This window comes from Branchiostoma belcheri, unplaced genomic scaffold (genome assembly GCF_001625305.1).
Source record: "Branchiostoma belcheri isolate BF01 breed outbred unplaced genomic scaffold, Haploidv18h27 scaffold42, whole genome shotgun sequence".
In the NCBI taxonomy this organism is placed as follows: domain Eukaryota; kingdom Metazoa; phylum Chordata; class Leptocardii; order Amphioxiformes; family Branchiostomatidae; genus Branchiostoma; species Branchiostoma belcheri.
The window spans coordinates 1,612,451-1,637,457 of record NW_017804043.1 but is presented as its reverse complement, the minus strand read 5'-3'; the positions used below and the strand labels follow the sequence as shown (position 1 = coordinate 1,637,457).

General features: G+C 41.9%; 1 protein-coding gene across 1 annotated transcript; it reads left to right on the top strand.

Moving 5' to 3' along the window:
* Window positions 1–6,758: 6,758 nt before the first annotated feature.
* Window positions 6,759–25,007, top strand: LOC109477999 (G-protein coupled receptor 54-like). The gene is made up of 5 exons (XM_019779451.1): window positions 6,759–6,954; window positions 9,026–9,231; window positions 22,187–22,322; window positions 22,905–23,092; window positions 24,480–25,007. Exons 1-5 carry the CDS (start codon window positions 6,759–6,761, stop codon window positions 25,005–25,007), a joined length of 1,254 nt encoding a protein of 417 aa, XP_019635010.1.

The following is a 25,007-nucleotide window of genomic DNA, read 5'->3' as shown; positions in this document are numbered from 1 at the left end:
AAAAGTTTGTATCGCAGGGTACTTTTTGGTAGAACTAAAAGGTTACTGTAGTTCACAACCAATGAGATGCATATCTTTCTCTGGGAAAACATTTCCCGGAACAGTACACGTCAAGACATGGATTATATCATCACATCAGACGTGGTGCCTCTAGAAAAGAGGCCAAGTGTAAATTGGCTCTTGAAGATAAAGCACGTTTAGAAAAGGAAAGGATATGGGTAGCTTTGGAACAAGCATTTAGGGTTTGGCTATTCTTGTTCAACAATCGATTGGGTAATTGGGTCGTTATTCAACACGTCCATGTAGTGTACCTCAATCAGCTTAGTCAAGAGACTCTTTTACACAACCAATTCAGCCGACGTTTCGGTGACCGTCTGTCACCTTCCTCAGGGCAAATGAGACTTATATCTTATTCATTGAGCTGTTTGTTTAAAGGAGAACAAGATGTTCAATAAAACCATCATCAATTCTCACTGTAGTATCACATTAGTCTCACATTCTGCTGCCTTTCCAACAGACCCTGGTTATGTTTGAACATCATGCATTCTCCAAGACCATGGAGCAGATAGAGATAATTGATGATTTCAGATGGTGCTAGGGTAATGATGAAAAACGTTACTCTCACGTACCGTGTAATTGGATATTATGACCGTGTCTCGAAAAGTTATCGTCAACTTTTGACAACTGTCAGTTACTATATATATATATATATATATATATATATATATTATATATATATATATATATATATATATATATATAGCTTTAGTTTCTAGGTCATTATTGCAATGACCACATTTTCATTCTTGCCATACTTTGTACCCGATACAACTGTACAGCAATAAAGATCGTCATCTTCTAGTGATTGATAGTTCGTGTGTACTCTGCTTAACTTCTCCAATATTATAGTTCTTGCTAACATCGATCAGAGCGTGATTTGTATCACAGTTCACCACATTCGATGGCATCTACGTCTAGATAATTCGTTACAGACTTTCTTATCTTGGTCTTGTTGGTGAACCCCAAACATTCTTTGGGAAAAGAAATAGTCAATACTTATCTATATAGATTATATTAATAGGACTTACGATCGTTTAAGTCAAATGTTGAACCCTAGGATCTCAAAGAGCATGCTCTGAATTTTTTGTTGCATTTTTGCGCTTTAGCATATCTAAAACCATTGATAACGCTAAATTGTGGAATACGATATCGTTTGCTTATATATTTTAAAAGACGAAACTAACGTGAGATGTGAAAGAAGCCATCTACATCAGGGCACACCTGCCTTCGCTCAACCGGGACGGGGGGCGGTACCGACTTCCGACGAACTTTGACCCAGTGCTGACGTCACACGTGGGTAAAAGTCACGTGTCCGCAGCACTTGGGTTAGAAAGCTGATGAAGACTGAGCGATTCAGTCGAAAATTTCCGGTGAGTTATTTTTTTGAGTTGGGGAAAAGTTTAATTTTCTTCATAACGTGAGATGTGTTGCCGCACCTTGAAAAGAGAGAAACATCGTCACAACTATTTGAGAAGCCATATCACGCCTTATATAACCCACTCCTAAGTGCTGTTTACTGTTCAAGGCCATTAACACACTTTAGCTTCAAGAGACGTTCATTTCCCCACTTGATTGCAACTCTTCAATTTTTATCTCTGTTCCATAAATAAAAAGCTTTAGTACTTTAGCTTGTAAAGCACTTGCAATTGCCGACAGCTTCTTTTTTTACATTTGCCGCAAAAAGCGCGATTTGCATTGGTCATTTAACATTTACTAACGCCTTTCCCACGGTCACACCATTCCATTTATACACTTGGACGTTTTTGCACGAGGGGTTAAAGAGGCCATCTACATCAGGGTATTACAACCATCCGTCAACAGAGACGGGGGGCGCCACAGACTTTCCGCAACCTATGATCCACTGCTCACGGAGTCACGTGTGTTACCTGCGTGACGTCATGGAAGTGGTGGATTGCTCATTCCTTGACAAAGACTGTAGTTGTACAGTCGAAAATTTGGGTGAGTTCATTTTTCTGTGTTGGCAATTACAGTTCAATCTTGTTTCATAATGACTTCCACCAACACAGATGAACTTCCAAGATAAGGTCGTCTCGGCTATTTGAGAAACCACATCACGCCTTATTAAGCCTTATATGTTACAACCCACTCCTAAGTGCTGTTTACTGCTCAAGGCCATCAACACACTTAAGCTTCAAGAGACTTTCATTTCCCCACTTGATTGCAGCACTTCAATGTTATCTCTGTTCCATAAATAAAAAGCTTTAGTACTTTACCTTGTAGGGTTCGGCTTAGGACTGCAACGGACTGTTGCACTTGTCAATAGCTTCATTTATCAAATTTGCCGCAAAAAGAGCCGTTTGCATTGTCATTTAACATTTACTAACACTTTAGAGCCTTTTCCATGGTCACACCATCCCATTTATACACCTTGACTTCTTTGCACGAGGGGTTAAAGAGGACATCTACATCAGGGCATTGCAACAATCCCTCAACAGAGACGGGGGCGCCACAGACTTTCAGCAACCTATGATACACTGCTCACGGAGTCACGTGTGTTATCTGCGTGACGTGGAAGCGGTGGATTACTCATTCCTTGACAAAGACTGGAGTTATACAGTCGAAAATTTGTCAAGGTTTCACAATTTTTGCAACCAATGTCACACAGTATAAAGTTTAGAAATAGCATTGTAGCATTGTTTCAGGCAAGCTAAGTTTTCATTCAACACTAGTACTCGCGCTCACACAATTATATAATCAAAACAACTTAATCAAAACCTCGGTGACCACAGTTCTTCACAGTCCCTAGGTATGTGATTAAAAGTTTTCAGCTTTTTACCATGTTTGACCTTGCTGACCATAGTTCTTCAAAGTCCATGTAACGGTTATCGTTGGTATACGTTAAATCCACCCCCCTCGGAGGATGCTTTAAATGAGGATCTTATAATTGCTGTAGGTATGGTAACTTTTCCTTCCATATTCAAGCCCATATAAGTAAAAAAAAAAGACCTTTGAAAAGACCACGGCACTTTTCCGGCCTTGTATTAGATACCCTTAATATACTTAAAATCTACAATTTTCAATGAGCATTGCATGACTTTCATTGTAAACTTCTGTGTAAGATTTATTATTTGAATGTCACTGATCAATACTATTGGACAAGGCCACACCAAGTAAATTTTATGGATGACGTCCGCGTGCGCATTGATTTTGGCCTGTTCGTAGAAAAAAAAGCAAGAAATTCCGCTTCCTGTAACTATGACCAAAGAGTCACGACAGTGCCGCAAATCGGCAGATTGACGTGAAACCCGTAACGCGAAAACAGGACAGGACGACAACTGCTGTTCCACCTGATTTATTGCTGTTTTGATGACGAATAAAAGACTTCTTGCTTGTTACACTGTGTCACCTCATTCAATTTGTGCCCTAACATTTGTTGTCTCTTAGTATATTTCTAATCTAGGCATCTTGTTTTTTAGGGCCCTTCTTGTTTTTTTTCGCCCTCTCGCATTAGATTTAGGGTCTCCAAAGGACGTCATCCATAAAATTTACTTGGTGTGGCCCAATAGATAAAATCACGTTTCATACTGTGTAGTTTATGACCTGTCACCTGTTAGCTAAATAGGAAAAAAATAACAAGAGCCAATAACCATGTAGTTCAGATGAAAGGTTGTCTCCACTGTGGTTATTTATTCCCAAGGTATGTGATTATGAGTTTTCAGTTGAACAATTAATTGAAATCTTATTGACCCACTTCTTCAAAGCTTGTGTAATGGTTACCTTTGGCATACATTAAATCCACCCCCTTAGAAGCTAAGAATGAGGATCTTTCTTAATTGTTGTAGGCATGTTAAGTTTTATAGTACAAAGGAAGGATTACATTGTTACGCACAACTAAAGTTCTGCAAAGCGTAGAAACTTTTCTTCTGTAATCATGATCACGCCAAAATAAGTGTAAAAGTTTGTTTGAAAAGATCACAGATGAAATATTTAGCTGTCAATGAGGACTGCGTGGCTTTGCTTTTACACAGTTTTATTCTACACGTCACGTAAGCCAACTCTTTTTCGCTAATAGATAAAAGGTTTATTGTAAATTCATGCCCGAGGGCTAATTGCAAGAACTTGATAACAAAATGAATAGTAAAAATGATAATAAGTAATGCTAATGCTACTTTGGATATAGACTATATCCAGACTATATTATAGTTATTGTTGGGCTTGATTTCTTTCCTGTATTCTGTGTGCAGTTGAGTATGAAATGACCGACATTTTGCGAGATGTGTGAATTGGGAGGTGTCAATAGAAATGCATTTTTAGGCTGGGAAGGTGAGTAAAGCTAGGGAACATTTCGGTGACCATTTCAAATAACTTATCTCTTAATAGACAAAAGCACTTATGACGCCATGTAGTTGATGACCCCTACAGACGCTAGCACTATGCTATCAGAGAGAAAGCTATCTGAAATCCTCTGGGTCAGACATGTCTTCTGTTATCTAAATAGGAAGGAAATGGCTAGAGCCCGTAATTATGTGGCACAGATCGTTTCCACTGTGGTAGTTATTCCCTGGGTATGTGATTATAAGTTGTTTTACGATAACAAGGTTTCCGGGCCAATGGCCACTTCTCTGAAATGCAGGGTTTGAAATCCAGAAACCTGTTTCAAGATGGTCACACCAGGTAAACATGCATAGGAGGAAGAGAGAATAGTCACAGCTATCAGCAAAGAAAGCCATTACAATAGCGAAATTGTGGTGTATTTCGTTTGTCGTCTAATGTACAGTTGTAAAAAGACAACTTTAAAAGGCAATGAAAAACATCGCAAGTACAAAGACGATTTTGTGTAAAACATATTTAGCACTATTCCTCTTGGGCACAAGAGATGACGAAGCTGCTGCTTTGAAGTCTAATGGACGGACCATATAACAGTGCCCCCTGTGATCGTGCTACCATGTACCAATGATGACGCTATGACCATAAAAATCTATCATTAGGTTTGGGGTCTGTGTGCACGCTCTAAGCTATACAGACCACATAGGTGTTAACCCAATGTAAAATCACCCTATGGTAAAATAACTCTATTAAAACATGTAATTCAGGTAAATGTAGAATTATCTATACTCTTGTCAAGTTACTCTAGCTCTGTCATGCTACATAATGTAACCCAACACCACAGGGTGTCTGCTACAGTACTCCAGTTACCATGGTGACAGACTCTGGTCCAGGTCATTGACCTTAGTTGGAGAATATTTGGGTCATTGACCTTATTTGGAGAATTGGAGAAGAAGAAGAGGAAGAAACTGAGCAAAAACAATTATGTTTTCCTTCTGCGAATTTCAAGGTAAACGCAATAAGACAGCTTCACCATACATACTCGAACGACGCAAAATAGCTTTACACCGAACCTTGAAGCAGTCAGGCGGAAGACGGAATGGTCCCTTCGAGAGCAGAATACATTAGGAATGACGCAGGGCAATACTACACCGCGGTGTAAAACCTGGGATGATTGGTTTGACGGTACTATTGGAGTAGGCACCGCACACATGCCACCCACATAGGCAGCCTGGTGATGATGATTAGAATAGTCAAATGAACAGGTGACCCCTTCGCGTATATAAAACCACGTCTGTACGGCAAAGGGGTTTCTTCAGTCGACCTGAAACGTTAGGTCGGTGGTGGGGAGATCACGCAAGATTACCCTGTGTGGATTCGGTAAGTGTTATCACATTTTACAGTGTGCGAGAAATGTGAATGAGTCCGCGACAATTTGGCTAGCTTTCTGTGGTTACGTTTGTATCATTTGTAATTGCATCAACGTACTAACTTCTAGCAGGCTTCGGGAGGCGGCTGGAAAGAGTAGAAATTGGGTGCAGCAAACTGCACTCTCTAGCGGACCAACTTCCTTGGCATGCTTTCTCCATTTTTGCCTTCTTGGCCAATTTCTACTCTTTCCAGCTCGGTATAGGCTATCAACGTACAGCTTATTTCTAAATTGGGTGCGGTAAAATGTTCTCTCTAGCGGACCAACTCCCTTTGCATGCTAAATCCATTTGGCCAATTTCTACTCTTTCCAACCGCCTCCCGAACGGCTTATTTCTGACTTGACCTGATTTGATCTAGGACCAGGGTCTTCTTCTCGGAGTGGCTTCAGTCCGCCACCTTGTCTACAGTAGACGTTCCAATGTAGGAAGAAAACCTGACAGACTTCTACAACGCCACATAATTAGCCTCCACAGCATGCCAAAAGCTGGGGTTTGAGGGGGTCTTCAGGGTTTTTGGGAGCTTTTATGTGCTATTTTATGCTTGCATATAGACAACATGACTTGATCTGATTTGATCCAGGACCAGGGTCTTCACCTCTGAGCGTTTTTAGCCCGCCGCGATTTCTACAGTAGACGTTCCAATGGAGGAAGCAATTTACCTGACAGACGTCTACAACACCACATTATTAGTCGCCATAGCATGCCAAAAACTGGGGGTCTTGCGGGTCTTCAGGGTCTTTGGGAGCTTTTATGTGGTATTTTCTGATTGCATATAGCCAGCATAGCCGGCCTGGTTGAATTACCCCCGTTTTTCATCCACCGCGCGATGTCTACCCTAGACGTCCCAATGTAGGAATCGAACCTGACAGACTTCTACAACGCCACATTATATCATTTGTACTTCATGTTCGTGTATCAACGTACAGCTTATTTCTGACTTGATCTGATTTGATCTAGGACGAGGGTCTTAAGCCCGCCGCCATGTCTACGGCAGGCGTCCTGATGATGGAGGAATCGAACCTGACAGACTTCTACAACGCCACCTTCGACTCCCTGTCGCCGGGCCCGTCCAATGAGACCTGGGGACCGAGCGACCCCGCTCCCCGGGCGCCGCCTGTCGTCTTCGCCGTGGAGCGCCAGGTCATCCCCGTCGTCTACGGTCTCATCTGCCTTGTCGGTACGTCTAAAGGTTTTTCTTATTTGCAAATCGACATGTATAATACAGGACATGGTGGTGAGGTACTCTAGCTGTAGCTAATTTTAACCTCACCACCAGACATACAGGTATACAGCGACAACATACATGACAAAAACAACAGGGAACAGCAAATGGGTGGAAATGGCAACACGGTGATTATGGTAATGAATGATAATGAATGGTAAGGAAGAACATGTTTTGTAGGCGCTAATCTAATACAAACCGTTTAGTATCACGTCTAACGTTAACTTAACTAACAGTTCATCACAATGTCTGTTCTATATGTACAGTAACTGTATATGTGGCGTAACGGCAGAGCATTCGGCTCAGAACCAAGAGGTTCCGGGTTCGAATCCTGCCATGCCACCGATCTTATGCCCTTGGGAAAAGCACTTCACACGACTTTCCTCACCTCGCTCAGGTGAAAATGAGTATGCCAGAATGATCATTATCATGATCGTGGGCATTAATGGATAACCAACCGTGCTTTATTCAAAAGCATATCTATCTTGGTTCTGGGTAGTTCAACCGTGGCTAGAGCAAATCTACGCTCTTGGATATCAAAGACTATCCAGAACCTTATCATAATCCATGGAACTATAGGCTTGGTTCTGGATACAATACTGTCCCTACGTATGAGTGTATAACATATATAATATGTACAGCATGTATGTGGTGCAATGTGGGCTCCTTTCCTTCACAACATGTATGTTTAAGACAGTAAAGATGCATTAAAATGGGAATATAGATTTCAGTAAAGGACAGTATCTCTCAGGAATCTGGTAAGCTGTGCACCTGAGAGACAAGATAAGGCTGACAAGCAGCGCCTTCAGAAATGACATTTACTGAATGCATTGCACGCACTGTTTGTGTTAAGCTTAAACATTAAGTTTCAAAGTTCACCTGTGTTAGTAGATTTCCGTCTGTAAGTTCTGACACAGTGTAATCTGGTAACTTTGCTACCGGGCTTAGTAGGTATGGAATGGCCCAGTGGCTAAGCCATATGACACGTGATCGAAAGAGCGCAAGTTCGATCCCTATGGTGCCTGGCTAGATGGAGTGTCCTTGGGAAAGGCACTTCACATGACTTTCCTCGTGCCACTGAGGTGTAAAATCAGTACCTGACTTAAGCTGCCGATGTAAAAGTCGAGCGAGGAACGAGAGTCCATTAGATACAGTGGATCATCAACAACCCACTGCCTCTGCATGCAGCACATAGCAGGCTATGGGTCTACCGTTATCTTTAAAAAGAAGACTATATTACAGCTTAAGTCTCCCAACCCATTCATTTTTCAGAGTCGGACAATTCATCTCCCACTGCCCCCTGAGAAGTAAAACCAACAAATAGCATAGTATAGTATAGTATAGTATAGTATAGTATAGTATAGTATAGTATAGTATAGTATAGCATAGCATAGCATAGCATAGCATGGCATAGCCTAGCCTAGCCTAGCATAGCATAGCATAGCATAGCATAGTATAGTTTAGTATAGTATAGATAGTATAGTATAGTATAGTATAGTATAGCATAGTATAGTATAGTATTGTATAGTATAGTATAGTATAGTATAGTATAGTATAGTATAGTATAGTATAGATAGTATAGTATAGTATAGTATAATATAGTATAGTATAGTATAGATAGTATAGTATAGTATAGTATAGTATAGTATAGTATAGTATAGTATAGTATAGTATAGTATAGATAGTATAGATAGTATAGATAGTATAGTATAGTATAGTATAGTATAGTATAGTATAGTATAGTGTAGTATAGTATAGCATAGCATAGTATAGCATAGCATAGTATAGCATAGCATAGCATAGCATAGTATAGTATAGTATAGTATAGTATAGCATAGCATAGCATAGCATAGTATAGTATAGTATAGTAAAGTATAGTATAGTATAGCATATTATAGTATAGTATAGCATAACATAGTATAGTATAGCATAGCATAGCATAGCATAGTATAATAGAATAGTAGTTACCATGTTTTACTTACCTGTGCAACATTTCAAGTGCCTTTACCTTGTTATTCACACACAGGAATGGTTGGGAACATCCTGGTGATCATGGTGGTGAGTAAGTCCAGCGACATGAAGACGGTGACTAACTACTACATCGTGAACCTGGCCATCACTGACCTGGCGTTCCTGGTGTGCTGCGTGCCGTTCGTCGCCATCTCCTTCGCCCTCGGACCGTCATGGATCTTCGGCGCGTTCGCCTGCAAGGCCGTCTTCTACATCATACGGGTGAGTTTTTGGAACTTACTAATTCACAATAGAAAAAAATATTGTGGGGTAGCGACAGCGTGCTCGACTCGGAACCATGATGTCCCGAGTTCGAGTCCTGGCTTGCCACCGATCTTGTGCCCTTGGAAAACGCACTTTACACGACTTTCCTCACTTAGCTCAAGCGAAAATGAGTATTGTCTTGTCCTGTATTCGTCCTCTGCGTTGGTGGCTGCATAGAATAAGCTGATATAACTTGAGTGTGCTGTCACCATGTGTTGTCATGAAATGTTGGAATATAAAAAGAATAGAAAAACTATGTGAATTCATCTCCAGTTGCTTTAAAAAGAGAGAAGAAGTCTTCAAGACCTAGGTTAGATAGAATGTACTTTCTAGTAGTTCCCAAGACTCTTACGTTATTCTTTTATCCTTGTATCCTATGTTCTTAATGTTACTAAGTATGACATACATGTAACATCACATTTTTCTGTTCGCTAGATTACCCTGCTTGTCTCTATTTCTCCTACCCTCGTGTGATTTCCAATCAAATATCTTGGTAGCTTTCGTGTTTTGCTCCGTGTGAGCTGCCCACCTCAATCTTTCCGTACACCTTACTCCCACACAGATGCACCTGTTCGTTCTCGCGCGGTGAGTGTAACTACATCTGACACTGTGGTTCATTGTATCCGGCCTCTGTTTCTATTCAGATCAAAGGCTATTTGCCAGTATAGGATGTTTTCATTTTGAAACAGAAAAGACATCCATCATGTTCTGGCTTTTGTAACCACTTATATAATTACCTCACTACAATGTAGTCTTGCATATCTAGTTACACGCCAAAACTGTCAGCCACCGACAAACGTAATTTGTAGTTAAGTTCAGTCAATTTTAAAACACTGACGCAGTCTTCTCTAGATCTTCAGACACCTGTTACTGTCCCGACGTTGCTTACCAAAGTACAGTTTACTGTTACAAGACTTGAACATCTAGACACACGCCAAAACTTCGAGCAACTGTCGAAAGCAATTTGTAGTTAGATCAATTTCCCAACTATGACGCAGGCTCCCGTTCTGGCATCTGTTGCTGCCCCCAACATTACTTAACTAAGGCCATGTTGATTTGATTATATGGATGACATCCGCGCGCGCGTCCCTTTCCAAAAAAACGTTTTCGACCATACTGTAAATCGTACAAAATGAGCAAAACTATGTCGTACGTTGCAAAAAAAGTATTGGAAAATATACTAATGTCATAGAATGCTGAAATCAATTCAGAAAAAGAAGAAAATGCGAAAAAATGAAATGAAGAGTCTATTATTATTCACCACACCATACTGTGTTTAGTCATTAGTTCAACCTTCATGGCCACGCTGATTTCATGATGAAGTCAACTTTTTCTTGACCACTTTTTTTTATTCGCACGCTCGTATCAGTTTTCGAGTTCCCAGAGGATGCCACCCATATAATCAAATCAACATGGCCGAACTAGAGTTTACTATTACAAGACTTTAAACCACTGACGACGGCAATTTCAACGGCAGTTCGATCAATTTTCAGGGCAATGGCGATTCGGGACATCATTCAACATAATGAACACTGACGTCTTTGACATATGCAGTTTATTGTCAAACTAATCTCTGAAGACATCTCATTCTAACGTAATAAACACAGTTCATATTTGGCTACATGATGGATAGCTTGTATATAATTCTAAATACGATGGGATTAAAATATTCAATCACAAGAATAAAAGTTGATGAAACTGCCAGAAAGCTGATACAATGATTGAGATTGATAACTGTATTGAGATATCGAGGACACAAAATTTATGTATCGTACATACAATATAATTTTTATAGAGACGTTGTATCTTTTGTGGCGTCAAGTAAGCTTTCAACAATCGTATCCTCGAATGTCTACATCATTCAACGCAAACAAAACTGTCAGATTCCCTATATAAAACTCATTGTGATGATTTAGGTTCAGTGTAAAACCGGCAACAGAGATTGCGAACATCATCACACAGTAGTATCCCACACGCACTCTCAAGAATGTAGTTTTTTTTATTGAAACATATAATGACAAGACGCGGTGGCGGCACACTTATATTCATGTCGCCACCAGACAATACATAATACATACAAGCAAAGCACGAATAAACATATAGAAATTGTTGAATACAGTAATCAATCGATGAACAAATGATACAGATATATATATATATGCTGACAGGATTGATCAAGATGTTACAAAAACGAATTGATTCTAACAAAAATGTCTGTACATGTTGTAATATTTGAATATTGTACATTGTTGAGAGAAAAAAAGAACCTCTAATGTAAAACTGGTCGTGGCTGGGACGTCTATGTGAGATGAATGAAGTCTGGTGTGCTTCACTCCCACTCGGCGGGTACTAATGTGGTTTGTCTGATCCTGTTAGGACCTGTCATGGAAAATTACCACGACAAAGTGGACTTGTGGTTAAGGTTGGTTGTGGGGTCGTGTGGGGTAGCGGTAGCGCGTTCGGCCAGACTCAAGAGGTCGAGGGTTAATCCTGCCCGATGCCATCTTTCTTGTGCCCTTGGAAAAGGCACTTTACACGACTTTCCTCACTTCGCTCAGGTGTAAATGAATACCTAGCTTCGGTTAGGGACGTCCCTCGGATAGGACGTTAAATGGAGGTCCTGTGTTTGCAAGAGCCACACCCTACGCACGTTAAAGAACACCGCACTTTTCGAAAAGAGTAGGAGACCTTCCCGGCGTGAGTGGTTCAGAAGTACGGTCTGGTCTCAGGTTTGACATCTTGAAGAGGTGATAGTCACCTGTTATGTCAACCCTTCCACAAATGTGGTAAATCTTCATTAAGAAAAGGTTGTTGACTAAGAGTGGATGTCCCGTGTCTGAGGAGATATGCATCGAGCACGTTAAAGAACAGTTGTTACAGTTGTTGAAAAGAATATGGGTCCTTTCCGGTATGAGTGGTTCAAATCTTACAGTCATATGACCGCGCCTAGGGCAATGATGTATACGATCGTGTTGAGGTCACTAGAGCGCTTATAGGCTGTCCTTATATAACATTGCGGTTAAGCCCCGAAAATTGTGCGCTTCTCGCAATTCAGCCCCTGGTTAAGAAGAGAGATTAGTTGGCCCACCCCAATGAAAATGAAAATGATGATAATAATGGTAATAACACCAAGGAAAGTAAAAGAACGTGTCATTATCGGTGATGTAACGCAGATGTAATTCATTTCTTCACGCCGCAATTACAGTAATTTACATAATGATGTAGTTACGAATCGACATGAAATAGAAAAGAAAACCATTTTCTTATTGCTTAATGGTGCTTTAGATTAGAACCTCACTTAGAAGTTGCAGGATCATGGTTTACGCTGCTTGTTCCCTGTAGCTGTCATATAGCGTTATCTAGGTGTAAGTTGACATGACAGGTTACAGTAATACATTTCATCAAAATCACCCCCAACCCGTAATTACTTCCCCTCAAACTCCGGGGTGTTCCGCAGGTTACCAAAAATAAGATTTTAATAAAGTTAACACGTGTTATTGGTTACAAGGACATGCCATGTCAACATCAGGGTTCTAATAAGCGTATCTAGCCTGAGGGACCTTTCTGGGCTCTTGCAGCTAGCTGGTTGAATCTTACATGTCTTTTTTTTTATGGGTTCACCACACCACGAAGTGGTGTGGTGAAACCATATTGCTTTTTCTGATGTTTCTTCTTCTCCTTCTCCTCCTCCTCCTCCTGCCATATCTTTAAATGGATTCAGCTTCTTCATTTTAGGGCCTAAGGTCCTGAAATTTGGTATGGAGGTACAGTGGGCAAATACCCCTAGGCGTTTTTTAAATTATTGTGATACAGGCTTTTAGAATGGTTTTATTTGAGTTTTTTGGCTGTGTTATAGCAAATGTATTACTGTGTTAGTCTGCCTTGTTTACCACGTTTGGGCATGAGTCATCAGAATGGAATGCAGGGCATCAACCAATAGGCATGCAGCTTTCCTCTATACTTCTTGCTGATTGGCTGTTGGGATTTAACTTGATTAACACCTGCACAGAAGCATTTCCATACTGACAGTTTGTCTGTATTCAAGTGTTTTGGTAGGTATTTCAAGCTTTCCTGCTCCAGCATTGGAATGCCGGGCATGGACGTTTTTTTTTTTATTTTGAAAATCAACAGTTTGCATTATGCAATTAAAAATCCTAACCAATAAAGTAGGGAATAGCTATCCAACTTGTTGTTTTAGTTGTATTTTACTTCATATTATAGTTATATCAATGTAAATCATTGTTTTCCCTTGTGTTTCCCATTCTTTCCCTGCCATGTCGTAAAATGTGGTGAACCCATCGCTGTATTTGCTCCAAAGCAAATATTGGCCTTTCTAGTTTTTTTTCATTCTTTTTATTGATTTTCACAAACATAAGATACACACACAGAAAAACTTATACTGAAGGGACATGTAGAACACAGAAAAAGATAAATAAAACCAGAAAACAATGAATAATGATAACATATTTGAATAACAGACAAAATTGTTCTCTACAATGTTTTCAGCGTTTCAGCTATTTTTCCCCATTTACCTATGTGTTTTTTATTTTATCCATCCTTTTTGCTATAATATGTTCTAATCTATGAAAGTATGATACGTATGAGATGAAAGCTTGCAGGTTGAGAGAGAATTGACGGTTTTTAAAGATGAATTGCTTACCTAGGAGGATTATTAAATTTTACATTTCTTCACAGCAGAGGCTTGTCTATCTGGATTTATATAAGAATGCGCTGTACTTGTCGACTTATAGAAGGGAACAGGAAATTTCCTATATATACACTTGCAGGTAGAGGGTTGAATCTTAAATTTATTCACAGCAATGACTTGTCTAACTGGATTTGTATACTAAAGTGCACTGTACTTAAAGAAGGGCAAAAGGACATTTCCTATATGTACACTTGCAGCTAGCAGCTTGAATCCTACATATCTTTACAGACGAGACATGTCCATCCTAACTTACAAGAGTACACTGCACTTGTCAACTTAAAGAAGGGCACAAGACCTTTCCTAACACTTGCATTTAGCGGGTTGAATCCTACATCTCTTCACAGACGAGACATGTCTATCCTAATGTATAAGAGTGCAGAGTACTTGTCGACTTGGCCAGACTGCTTCCGAAGTTCAGCCGACCTTGGTTCGGGAAGGTTCTGAATGTGTGACAGGTCTCACAAAAACAATAGTCTATCCTTGGAGCACCATTGAATACCGTGTAATTCAGCACTAGTGACTTCGCCTCTAGTAGCAAACAGAGGCGAAACGATCCCAAACTAGTGCATTTGACAATCCGTACATAAATGCCATGGTAAATTAAAAATCAGGGGAGCACAAAAGAGCTTTGGAGAATTGGATCAGAAATCCAAGAGCACCGTTGAAAGTTGTTTAGGCAGGTTCTGAATGTGTGACAGGTCTCAGCAGTAACATGTCTATCCTTATTCATACGTGTGCGCTACACTTAGCCAAGGTCAGATGCATCAGCGCCGTATTCTGCACACAGTATTAAACACGAGATTTCGGAGCACCATTGAATACCGTGTAATCCAGCACTAGTGACTTGCAAACCGAAGTGAAACGATCCCAAACTCCTGCATTTCACCAAACCCCTGCATTTGACCATCTGTACATGCTTGTCTGTCCTGTCAAACTAAAAACCAGGGGAGCACAAAAGAGCTTTGGAAGTTGGTACAGAAGTCCAAAAGCGACGTTGAAAGTTGTTCAGACATGTGAATTGTCGACCTGTTTTCGACAGATAACGTTACCCGGCCATGGACAGAAATCTTTCACGGCCAATTAGGGAAGAAACAGAAGATATAAAAACGACCAAAAACAAACATTACATCGTGGTAGGTTCTGCATGTCCCATCTGTATGTAAGATGGGCCACGTAGAACAACCACTCTCACGTAAGCGTAATGTTGCCAGGCGTTATTTTGTCGCTATTTTCACTGTAAATGCTCCGCGGAACTTCACTCGCTAGTAGTGCCTCCACATCGAACGTTCTCATCAAGGACACGTTTTGCCACTTCCACTGAAGCAAATGACCCTTTCTTCCTCCATTCACCACCTCTTAGGAGGAAGTTCCACGCTGAAAGCTTCTTTCCTAGAACAACATCACTATGTAACAAGCTACCACGTGATTGTTTCCCATATGAGTATAACCTTAAACTTTTCAATCCTAAGGTCAACAAACATCTGTCCTCACTGGCTGTACAGTAAGCCAGAGCATTTGAGTGGCTCTTATGCTCCTTGTTTTGTGGTGAACATGAAGTCCTCATGAGGTTTTTTTTGTTACACTGAGGTTATTGCTTGTCTTACATGGCCATGTTCCTATGCCTAATGAACCTACAGGTATTCTGTTGATATCCGTCATTCTATGTTGGCCACGTTTTCTCTACATCATATGAAAAATTGCCAACGGCCTCTTGACATACACTTCCATTTTATGGCAATTACACTACACGGTTCCCTTCAACTGCACTTAGCGGCTAGTTGCGGCTAGTTGCGGCTGCCAAAAAAGTTTTTTTCACTTACAAACTTTTATTACTTTCAAGTTTTACATCCATCAGTTTAGTTCATCCTTATGGTGACGCCATGTACTGTCTCCACAAGTTTTTTTTCCAACATGTAGTCACAGGACGTGGTGACGGCACACACGTTTTTCAACTATATTACTCATTTTCACCTGAGCGATGTGAGGAAAGTCGTGTAAAGTGTCTTTCCCAAGAGCACAAGGCATGTGGAATGTCAGGACTCGAACCCGGGACCTCTTGGTTCCGAGTCGAGCACTCTGCCGCTACGCCACACGACCCTACGAGTTCCTGTCTCGCATTGCCAAAGACAGTTCCCATACCTATATCATCTTTGATCACCTTCTCTAGATCTACTGGGCTCGCTAAAAGAAAATGTCTCACCGATATGAACACATATTCATGCAGCCATTTACTTACTGTCTAATTCTTAGACAGTAAGACTTTTGATACTTGGCCCGCCTGAGTGCCAAGTGCTCGTATGTGGTGAAGAAGAAGAAGAAGAAGACTTTTGATTTCATTTCATTCGTAGGCTTTATGAAAATATATTCAGCCGGGACTCAACAACTAGCCAGGGGCTATTTCAAAAGGCTAGCCCTGGTACATCACGGTACGGGATCGTATATGTAAGCATACCATGCGTAAAGGTACACGAAAGGTACTTCCGGAATAAACGAAACATTTACGCATGGTTGAAGATATGTCTAACGGAAGGATTTTGTGCAGTGATATTAGTTTTGCTAATTATCGGAAATTTCCGCCATGCCATATTTACATACTGATAGCTCAGCTCATGATTATTGTTATTATTATTATTATATAAGCCCTCTTGGTTGGTATAATGATTTCTTTCATTTACAAGTAGCATGCAAGACTTGTGATTATTCTAGTAAATGTAGTCATTTCATCATCAATTGGGGAGTAGAAATTTCTATTCGTTTTGAAAATGATATTAATCAATCTAGGTAGTGTATAAGGTACCGCGCAAACATTTGCATTTAATCACACACGCACAACTCCATGGCGAATGAATTAGACACAGGTATGATGCTATAGGAAGGTTTTTCCTGTGTAGAATTTTGAGATAGGCCGGTGCGTTTAACTGGCATATCTTTAATTTTCATGTGGCCTTGGTGTGGATGGGTTTCCGCTCAAGCGAGAGACAGGTTAACTCCATGGTTCTTCATGCACCAAAGGGCGGGTTGTAACGTTAACGTTCGACCAACTCAGATGCAGAATACAGAAGTAACAAGCAAGAAAAGCTTTGAAGAAAGCTGACCGGGGGCCAAGATAGGGTGGTATGAGTGTGATTACGATGTGGGACTCAATTTTTTTAAATATATTCCGATATTTTATGAATAGATATGGTGACGGCACACTCAAGTTATATCAACTTATTTTATGCCGCCACCAACGCAGAGAACAAATACGGGACAGGACAATACTCATTTTCACTGGATTAAGTGAGGGAAGAAGTGCCTTTCGCAAGGGCACAAGATCGGTGGCATGGCAGGACTCAAACCAGGGACCTCTTGGTTCCGAGTCGAAAATTCTGCCGTTACGCCACACGACCCCACCCGACTCAAGTAATTGGTCACCACGGTGATTTAAATTTGACTAATGCTGATAAAATTGAAGTTAAAGATGCACTATATAATTACAATACACCATGAGCTCTTTCTAGCGGAAAAGAAACTTTTGATCCAACACAAAAGTTCTCTCAGCTAGAGCTTTCGACCAGTCACTCTGGTCTTCCTCAGTAGACTGACCCAGTGAGACTTGTCACGTAGACGATATCGCCCCAGAAGAGATATTTTGTTATAGTGTATTAGTGGTTACGTCACTTCGTGTTTCATTTGGCCAATCTTTTCCTTCTTGTGGCTCGCAGTACTTACACTCCTCACCATTGCGATAATATGTGCGGATTTCCTAAGGTTATATGAACGTTTGTTAAGCCTCTTTAATAGACTATACATGCATGCAGTAACACAGAGGTCACAAAGCTGCTTTCTCAAAGTTTGACATATCATATTTTAGATGCGTCGCTTGACACTTCCTGCATGTAGCCCTTACAACTTTATGAATTTAAATAAAAAATCCAGCGTACCACACTTAAATCTCTTGGGGCGCAGAGACCATTTCCAAGGTAACCTTATTCTTCTGTTTGGCAAAAATCCCGGCCTTTAAGAACATGGTTTTGATGTCATGTCACTTAGGAGATAAAAGTGTTTTTCGTACGTGCCCTTGGTTATAAGGTACATCTGTAAAGTAACTCTTCCTAAGTTTGAGTGTCATGTCTTTTCTTCTAATTTTCCATAATGTACAAGTGGCGGCGAGTTGTGTAAGACTTGTGGATTCTTTGTATTTGTCCATCTATCCTTTGTCCTTGTAAGATTCTTTGTCTTTGTCCATTTATTTGTGTCAATTGATGTCTCTATGAATGAAAACAGGTGGAAGACTGGCGCAATCACTTAATGGGGAGACTTTGAGTAGAAGACCTCAAAGTTATGATTATATTAAAAGTTATGCCCAATAAGTGCAAACCCCGAGTAGTAATGCTAAATAAGGCTAGTGGGATTCGTTGCGCCGACAGCAATGTGGTCCAGCTTCTTTTAGTGAGATTAGACACACATTGGCATCGGTGGGAACAGAAACTGGTCAACAGTGAGCCTATATACCGTCTGTATGTTTTGACTTCTGTCAAGTCCTGTCGTACTTGCATTCATCCATTCATTTATTTATTTATTGTTTATTTCAGGCTCAATGGCCCATAGCACAGACACACAACATTACACAAACACATCTAAAATAAAACATCTAAGTAGGTACAAATAGATAAAAGACTGCCGAGCCCTTACGGTGGGCGGACCAGTCTACAGTAATGGCTCCAGAATGGGCTAGAGCAAAAGGTCTCGGAGCGGAGCAGCAGTTTGACAATTGCATTCTCAGACGCTAACAAAGGAGAAGCAAAGACGCGAAGCAAAGGAGTACAAAAATGATGTTCATCGTATTCAAACTATTCGATGTTCACACTCTTCAACACAAAAACCTAAACCTCTCTCTGACTGGAGAGTCATTCGAATTCATTTAATCAAGGCTGTGTTCTTTAATCATGCGGTAAAAGACCCCAAATTTTCCCAGATGTCAATGACCCATTATTGCGCAGAGACTTACATGGAAGAGTCGCCGTTATCAGGTAGAAGTGGGATGAATGGCTAGACGCGACTACGCGGGTATGTCTGTGTGCTTATCCAGCTTATCCCATGAAGAGGTGGGACGCAAGGTCTAGTCCGTTCTGGCAGAAAAACCTGCGACTATAGGGAAGGTCCTGAGACTGGTTTTCTTTTCTCTAATATTGCAATCTAACCAAGTAATACCACTAAGGCTTACAGCGGAATAGGGTCATTGACTGACCCTCTTATTCATTCTAGAGGGTGCAAACAAGGACACATAGTCAGTGATGTACTTGGAATTATCGGGTGTTTCTGGTCTTTCAACATCAGACACCCTCCTCCAGGCGACCCAGCCGGGGTGATCAGTCCCCGACTTGTGTCCAAGTAGCTTGTCCAAATCCTCCCGACGGAACCACAGCTATATTGAGGCTCTGTCGCCTCAAGATTGCCCCTGACTGCAGTCCTAAGCTGTGGGCCTCTTACTCCAAGGAGTTTGAGCGACCTAGACAAAAAATTGACTTCGACACCTAATCTCCACCGGTGCACACTGGGCTCTCCAACCCCTCTTCTGACTCTCTCTATTACTATAGCTAGTTCTGAATACTTTGCTTTGAGAGGAAATTTGGACCTGCGACTGATTTTCTTTTCACCAATGGCATCTAACCAAGTATTATCACTAGGGATAACACAGACGGCGGATCATCTGCTGACCAAAAAATCTCATTAGTTCATACCCATCATGATCCATGTCAATTTATGGACGTCATACAATTCCAATTGTGAACACTCCACCGGTGTTTAATCAAGTGCAAATACGGTGTGCGTAGACCCTGATACGATTCAAGGTCTGACATGGTAGAGAAAAGCTAATCTGCCCGAGAATAATAAGTGACGTTGTAACTAATTCACTACTCATTTCATCGTTGTCTTTGCCTCAACTATTGGATCTATAATTAACTGCCCGATCCCTCTATGAGTCCGTAACACGCAATCAAGCGTTAATAATCAATACAATTATAAGAGATGATTAGTCCCAAGCTCAGTGACCTGTAGAAGAGAAGAGTCATCGTTACTACATTTTTAGTACATGTTTGTATTGATTGCTGTACATAACGACTTCCTGTTTGTGGTACTAAAAGGTCTGTAAATCTTTCATAGTTGCTTAAAGTAAAAAAAATAATAAGTCGCTATCTTTCTAAAGTTACGGTATTGCAAAAGTCATCAAGGTTATACTTCGAAAAGGATAACATCAAGAACACTGTTGATAATGCTAGTCTCCCCATTATATGTAGACTCCAATCACACAATCTACATCATTATACTACTTTTCTACGTAAGCTGGGACTCGCAGCTGATAACTATCTGGTCCGGAAACCACGACCTATGCAGCCTTACTCTGGTAAGATAAGATTTGTAGGTTTTATCAATTGTAATCTCAAACCTTGTCAGATATGGTGATCTGTTTCTGTTGCTTCACAACTGGTGACAGTGAATTTAAATGAACGTCAGCGTGACCCTTAATCTACCTGGAACGGTTCCACAATCTCAATCTTAGTCCTCTATCTCCGTGAAAGCTCTTAAGCAGATGTACGAGATGTGCATAGATCTCCTATCTGTGAGATCGTACAAGAGTATATCTGTGAGATTTCTAACTAGAACATGTGCATACTGAATATCCCTTCAACTTTTACGCTAGCTTTGCACTGTCTGACTTTCTCCGACGACTTTTTCGTGACTTTGAATGTTTTTGCCACTCGGTCTAGAGAACTTGAGTCTGGTAAAGCTTTGCTACAAAATAAGAGCAATCAAAACCTGCATCGTATAAGAGTATATCTGTGAGATATCTAACTAGAACATGTAAATACTGAATATCCCTTCAACGTTTACGCTATCTTTGCACTGTCTGACTTTCTCCGACGTCTAGCCCATGGCTTTGAATGTTTTTGCCACTCGGTCTAGAGAACTTGAGTCTGGTAAAGCTTTGCTTCGACATACGTGCAATCAAAACTCCCCTACATCGTACAAGAGAAAGATCGAAAGGTTAGTGAGTTGGTGATTAGGTCTTTGATCAAAACTTGGGCTCAGACAGCCACTGTAGCCAATATGAATCACCACGCTCTAACAGTCTTACATAACACTTACTCAACTCACCTTTAATAATGACTTAGGAACTAGTGGGTTCTAAAAGGCTCTTTAATAATCACTCCCCTTTCATAGAGCAACATGGGGCGATTCTGAAGTAACCACAGATTAGCGAAAACATGGAAAGTCCTCCCACGCCTTAATTTGAACGTACTTACATGTCTGTTGATTAATCTTGGTGGTCAGATTTGATACAAAGTACCATCCTAAGGCACTTTCTTATTCAGAATAGTAGTGTCTGGCATGTAGATTTTTTGTTCTCACGTGTATTCAAACGTGAAGCCTAGTGTACGTAAGATGTATTAAACTGCCAGTCATCAAAGCGTCCATGTGCGGAATATGAGCTTTTGGAAACCAAGCTCAAAAGAGACGCAGCCCGATTCAACACATGGTGTTCACCTTACCTGACCTTAAACCTTACATCCTCCCGCAAACTTGTTGCATATGTCGACTTGATGTCTGACCTTTACTCTCCAAGGGTTGCGTTTTTCTGGACGGTTGTTGAGCAAACGTGTTGAGCATCGGCTTGCCCACACAGCATTGTATACTTTCTCTTTGTCGGTCGACTGGCACTTAAAGATGGTAACGTGTCCCTGCTATTTTCCCTGTGGTTCCTTCCTAAAGTAGCCTGGATGCCAGACTGTTCTCAGGGATAAAACACGGGCCCTACCACCATGGAGCCGAGGAGCCCTGGAGCCCAGAAGCTCCATGGTCCTGGAGCAGAGAAGCTAGACTGTAAACTGGCCCTGGCAACTGTCTGAGCTCTGGAGCCAAGAAGCTAGACTGTATACTCGCCCTGACAATGTTCTGGCACCCAGGCTATTCCTAACGATACGCCAAAAACAGTTACTCAAGCAACTGGATATGATTTTGGAAACGGTCAGACGCTTCAGGTAGCATCCACTACCTTTCGTCAGTGACACTGGAGAGTTATAGACCTACTTTTCGTCAGATCGTTTCCAAAACCATCTCCAGTTTCTTGAGTAACTGTTCTTTGGTGTATCTTATTACCTGGATGTCTAACCTTCGCCGACGTGTTCCTAAAGATATCTCATTGCCGTGTATTGTCTGTAGGTGACGCTCCAGGCCACGTGTCTGACGTTGATGGCGCTGTCCATCGACCGGTTCTGTGCTATCGTCCTCCCCTTCAAGTCCATCGACTTCCGCCGGCCCCGGGTGGCCATCATCGTCAGCGTCTGCATCTGGATAGGTACGTCCGCTGTTTGTCTGTTTGTTTGTTTGTTTGTCGTACATCGAATTCCGCCGGCCGCGGGTGGCCATCATCGTCAGCGTCTGCATCTGGATAGGCACGCCCGGTGTTTGTTTGTTTGTTTGTTTCGCATAACCAGTAAACCGCTCGGGGTGGCCATCATTGTCAGCGTCTGCATCTGGATAGTGCGAATCTGTGTCGTTGTTAAAAGCGATCTAGTGTATGCTTGGTGGCAGAGTTCCACTCCCCCAACGTGGAGACAAGTTTTGTAGTATTATCGTCCTACTGCCACACATTGTACCATGTACGATTTTCGAGCAATTAGGTTCATTCTTCCATTCATTCATTCATTCATTCCTATCCCATACTCGCCAGATTCGCACAATCGTTAATCGTTTGTCATGACTTTTGTCCTCCTTAGGATCTTTCCTTCTGTCCATCCCGGTGGCCCTGCGACAGACCATCTACTCGGTGGGCGGGCAGGTCTTATGCCGGGAGCTGTGGCCGAAATGATCCAATAAACCATTCATTCATTCATTCATTCATTCATCGCTCATATTTTGCGACTTCTTTCCTCCTCAGGGTCTTTCCTTCTGTCCATCCCGGTGGCCCTGCGACAGACCATCTACTCGGTGGGCGGGCAGGTGCTGTGCCGGGAGCTGTGGCCGAGCGCCGCCGCGCAGCAGTCCTACATGGTCTACATGGTGTCCATCACCTACATCATCCCGCTGACAACCAGCATCTTCTGTGGGGCCATGATCGTCCGACAGGTAAGTAAGATTGGTTCGTAAGCGAACTATCTCTAACCACACTGTACCAGAGACGCATCGAGCAAAACAACACAATTTGTAGAAATTTTAACAGCAGTTCTAGTATGGTGTCCATCACCTCCATCATCCGCTGGCAACCAGCATCGTTCTGGGGGGCTATGATCGTCCGACAGGTAAGCTAACTATCTCTAACCACATTGTACCAAAGACGCATCAAATTCGCATTTTCTGGCATGTCCTACATGGTGTACATGGTCTCCATCACCTACATCATCCCGCTGACAACCAGCATCTTCTGTGGCGCTATGATCGTCCGACAGGTAAGTAAGATTGGTTCGTAAGCCAACTATCTCTGACCACACTCGCATCGAGCTAATTATGTAGAAAATTCGCATTTTCTGGCATGTCCTACATGGTGCACATGGTCTCCATCACCTACATTATCCCGCTGACAACCAGCATCTTCTGTGGCGCTATGATCGTCCGACAGGTAAGTAAGATTGGTTCGTAAGCCAACTATCTCTGACCACACTCGCATCGAGCTAATTATGTAGAAAATTCGCATTTTCTGGCATGTCCTACATGGTGCACATGGTGTCCATCACCTACATCATCCCGCTGACAACCAGCATCTTCTGTGGCGCTATGATCGTCCGACAGGTAAGTAAGATTGGTTCGTAAGCCAACTACGTATCTCTGACCACACTGTACCAGAGACTCATCGAGCAAAACAACACAATTTGTAGCAATTTTAACAGCAGTTCTAGTATGGTGTCCATCACCTACATCATCCGCTGGCAACCAGCATCTTCTGGGGGGCTATGATCGTCCGACAGGTAAGCTAACTATCTCTGACCACATTATACCAGAGACGCCTCAAGTTATGTAGAAAATTCGCATTTTCTGGCACGTCCTACATGGTGTACATGTGTCTCCATCACCTACAACACCATACTGCTGGCAACCAGCATCTTCTGCGGGGCCATGCCCATGATCGGCCGACAGGTAGCGTTAAGCCAAATATCTCTGACAAGAGACTGATGCAATATATGAAAGAATGTACAACCCCACCCTCAACAGCTAGGGAAGGGGGGTTACGGGTAGATCTTTTAGGCACTTGGCTTCTTCCTCTTCTTCTCCAAACACTGGCCTCTGACCTGGTCAATGATCTGAACCAGACGTCTCTCACCATAGTAACTGGTGTTGGGTTACATTATGTTGCAAATGTATTTAGGAGGGGTTTAGAGTTCTGTTTGAATGTGTTTAAGGAGGAATTAACAACTGAGAGCAGACCATATACGAAGGTAAGTATTATGCATTTGCTTTGCAAATGTTACCTTTCTAATTTTATCATTGAAATAAATCCGTTATTCTTTTCTTCCTTCAGGTCTGCAACCGCCCTGAGAGCGCCAACCTTGGCGGGCAGAGCCAGACCCGTAAGGTGACCATCATGGTGATCGGTGTCGTCCTGCTGTTCGCCCTGTGTTGGCTGCCGAACCACGCCATCAACCTGTGGCGTGTGATGAACCCGCGAGCTCCGGGCTCCATCCCGCTCTACCAGTTCAAGTTCGCGGCCATGTGTCTCAGCTATGCCAACTCCGCCATGAATCCCTTCGTCTACACGTTCGTGGGGGAGAACTTTCGAGTAGAGCTGCACAAGCTCTTTCAAAACATCTGCGCAAAGTGCTGGTTTCCGTACAGCGCCGATTCTAAGAAAACCCCGGCGTCAGCCAAGGGTAGTAACACCAGTTTTAAGACAGCGGTAACGCTGACCCGCTCGGCGTCCGGCGGCATGGGCCAGTGTGAGACCCTGCCGTTTCGCCCTGTTACCCCCATGGAAGACGAAGTGTACTGCCCCGTTGTTAACGTTGTTATTGAGGACACAAAAATGGCGGCGTTCGAGACCAATATCTAA

What these genes read in the sequence shown, in the direction of transcription:
- LOC109477999 (XM_019779451.1), top strand. Translation starts at nt 6,759, where the DNA reads ATGTCTACGGCAGGCGTCCTGATGATGGAGGAATCGAACCTGACAGAC. An exon ending in CGGTCTCATCTGCCTTGTCG is followed by an intron (nt 6,955 to 9,025) that starts GTACGTCTAAAG and finishes ATTCACACACAG; the next exon opens with GAATGGTTGGGAACATCCTG. An exon ending in CCGTCTTCTACATCATACGG is followed by an intron (nt 9,232 to 22,186) that starts GTGAGTTTTTGG and finishes TATTGTCTGTAG; the next exon opens with GTGACGCTCCAGGCCACGTG.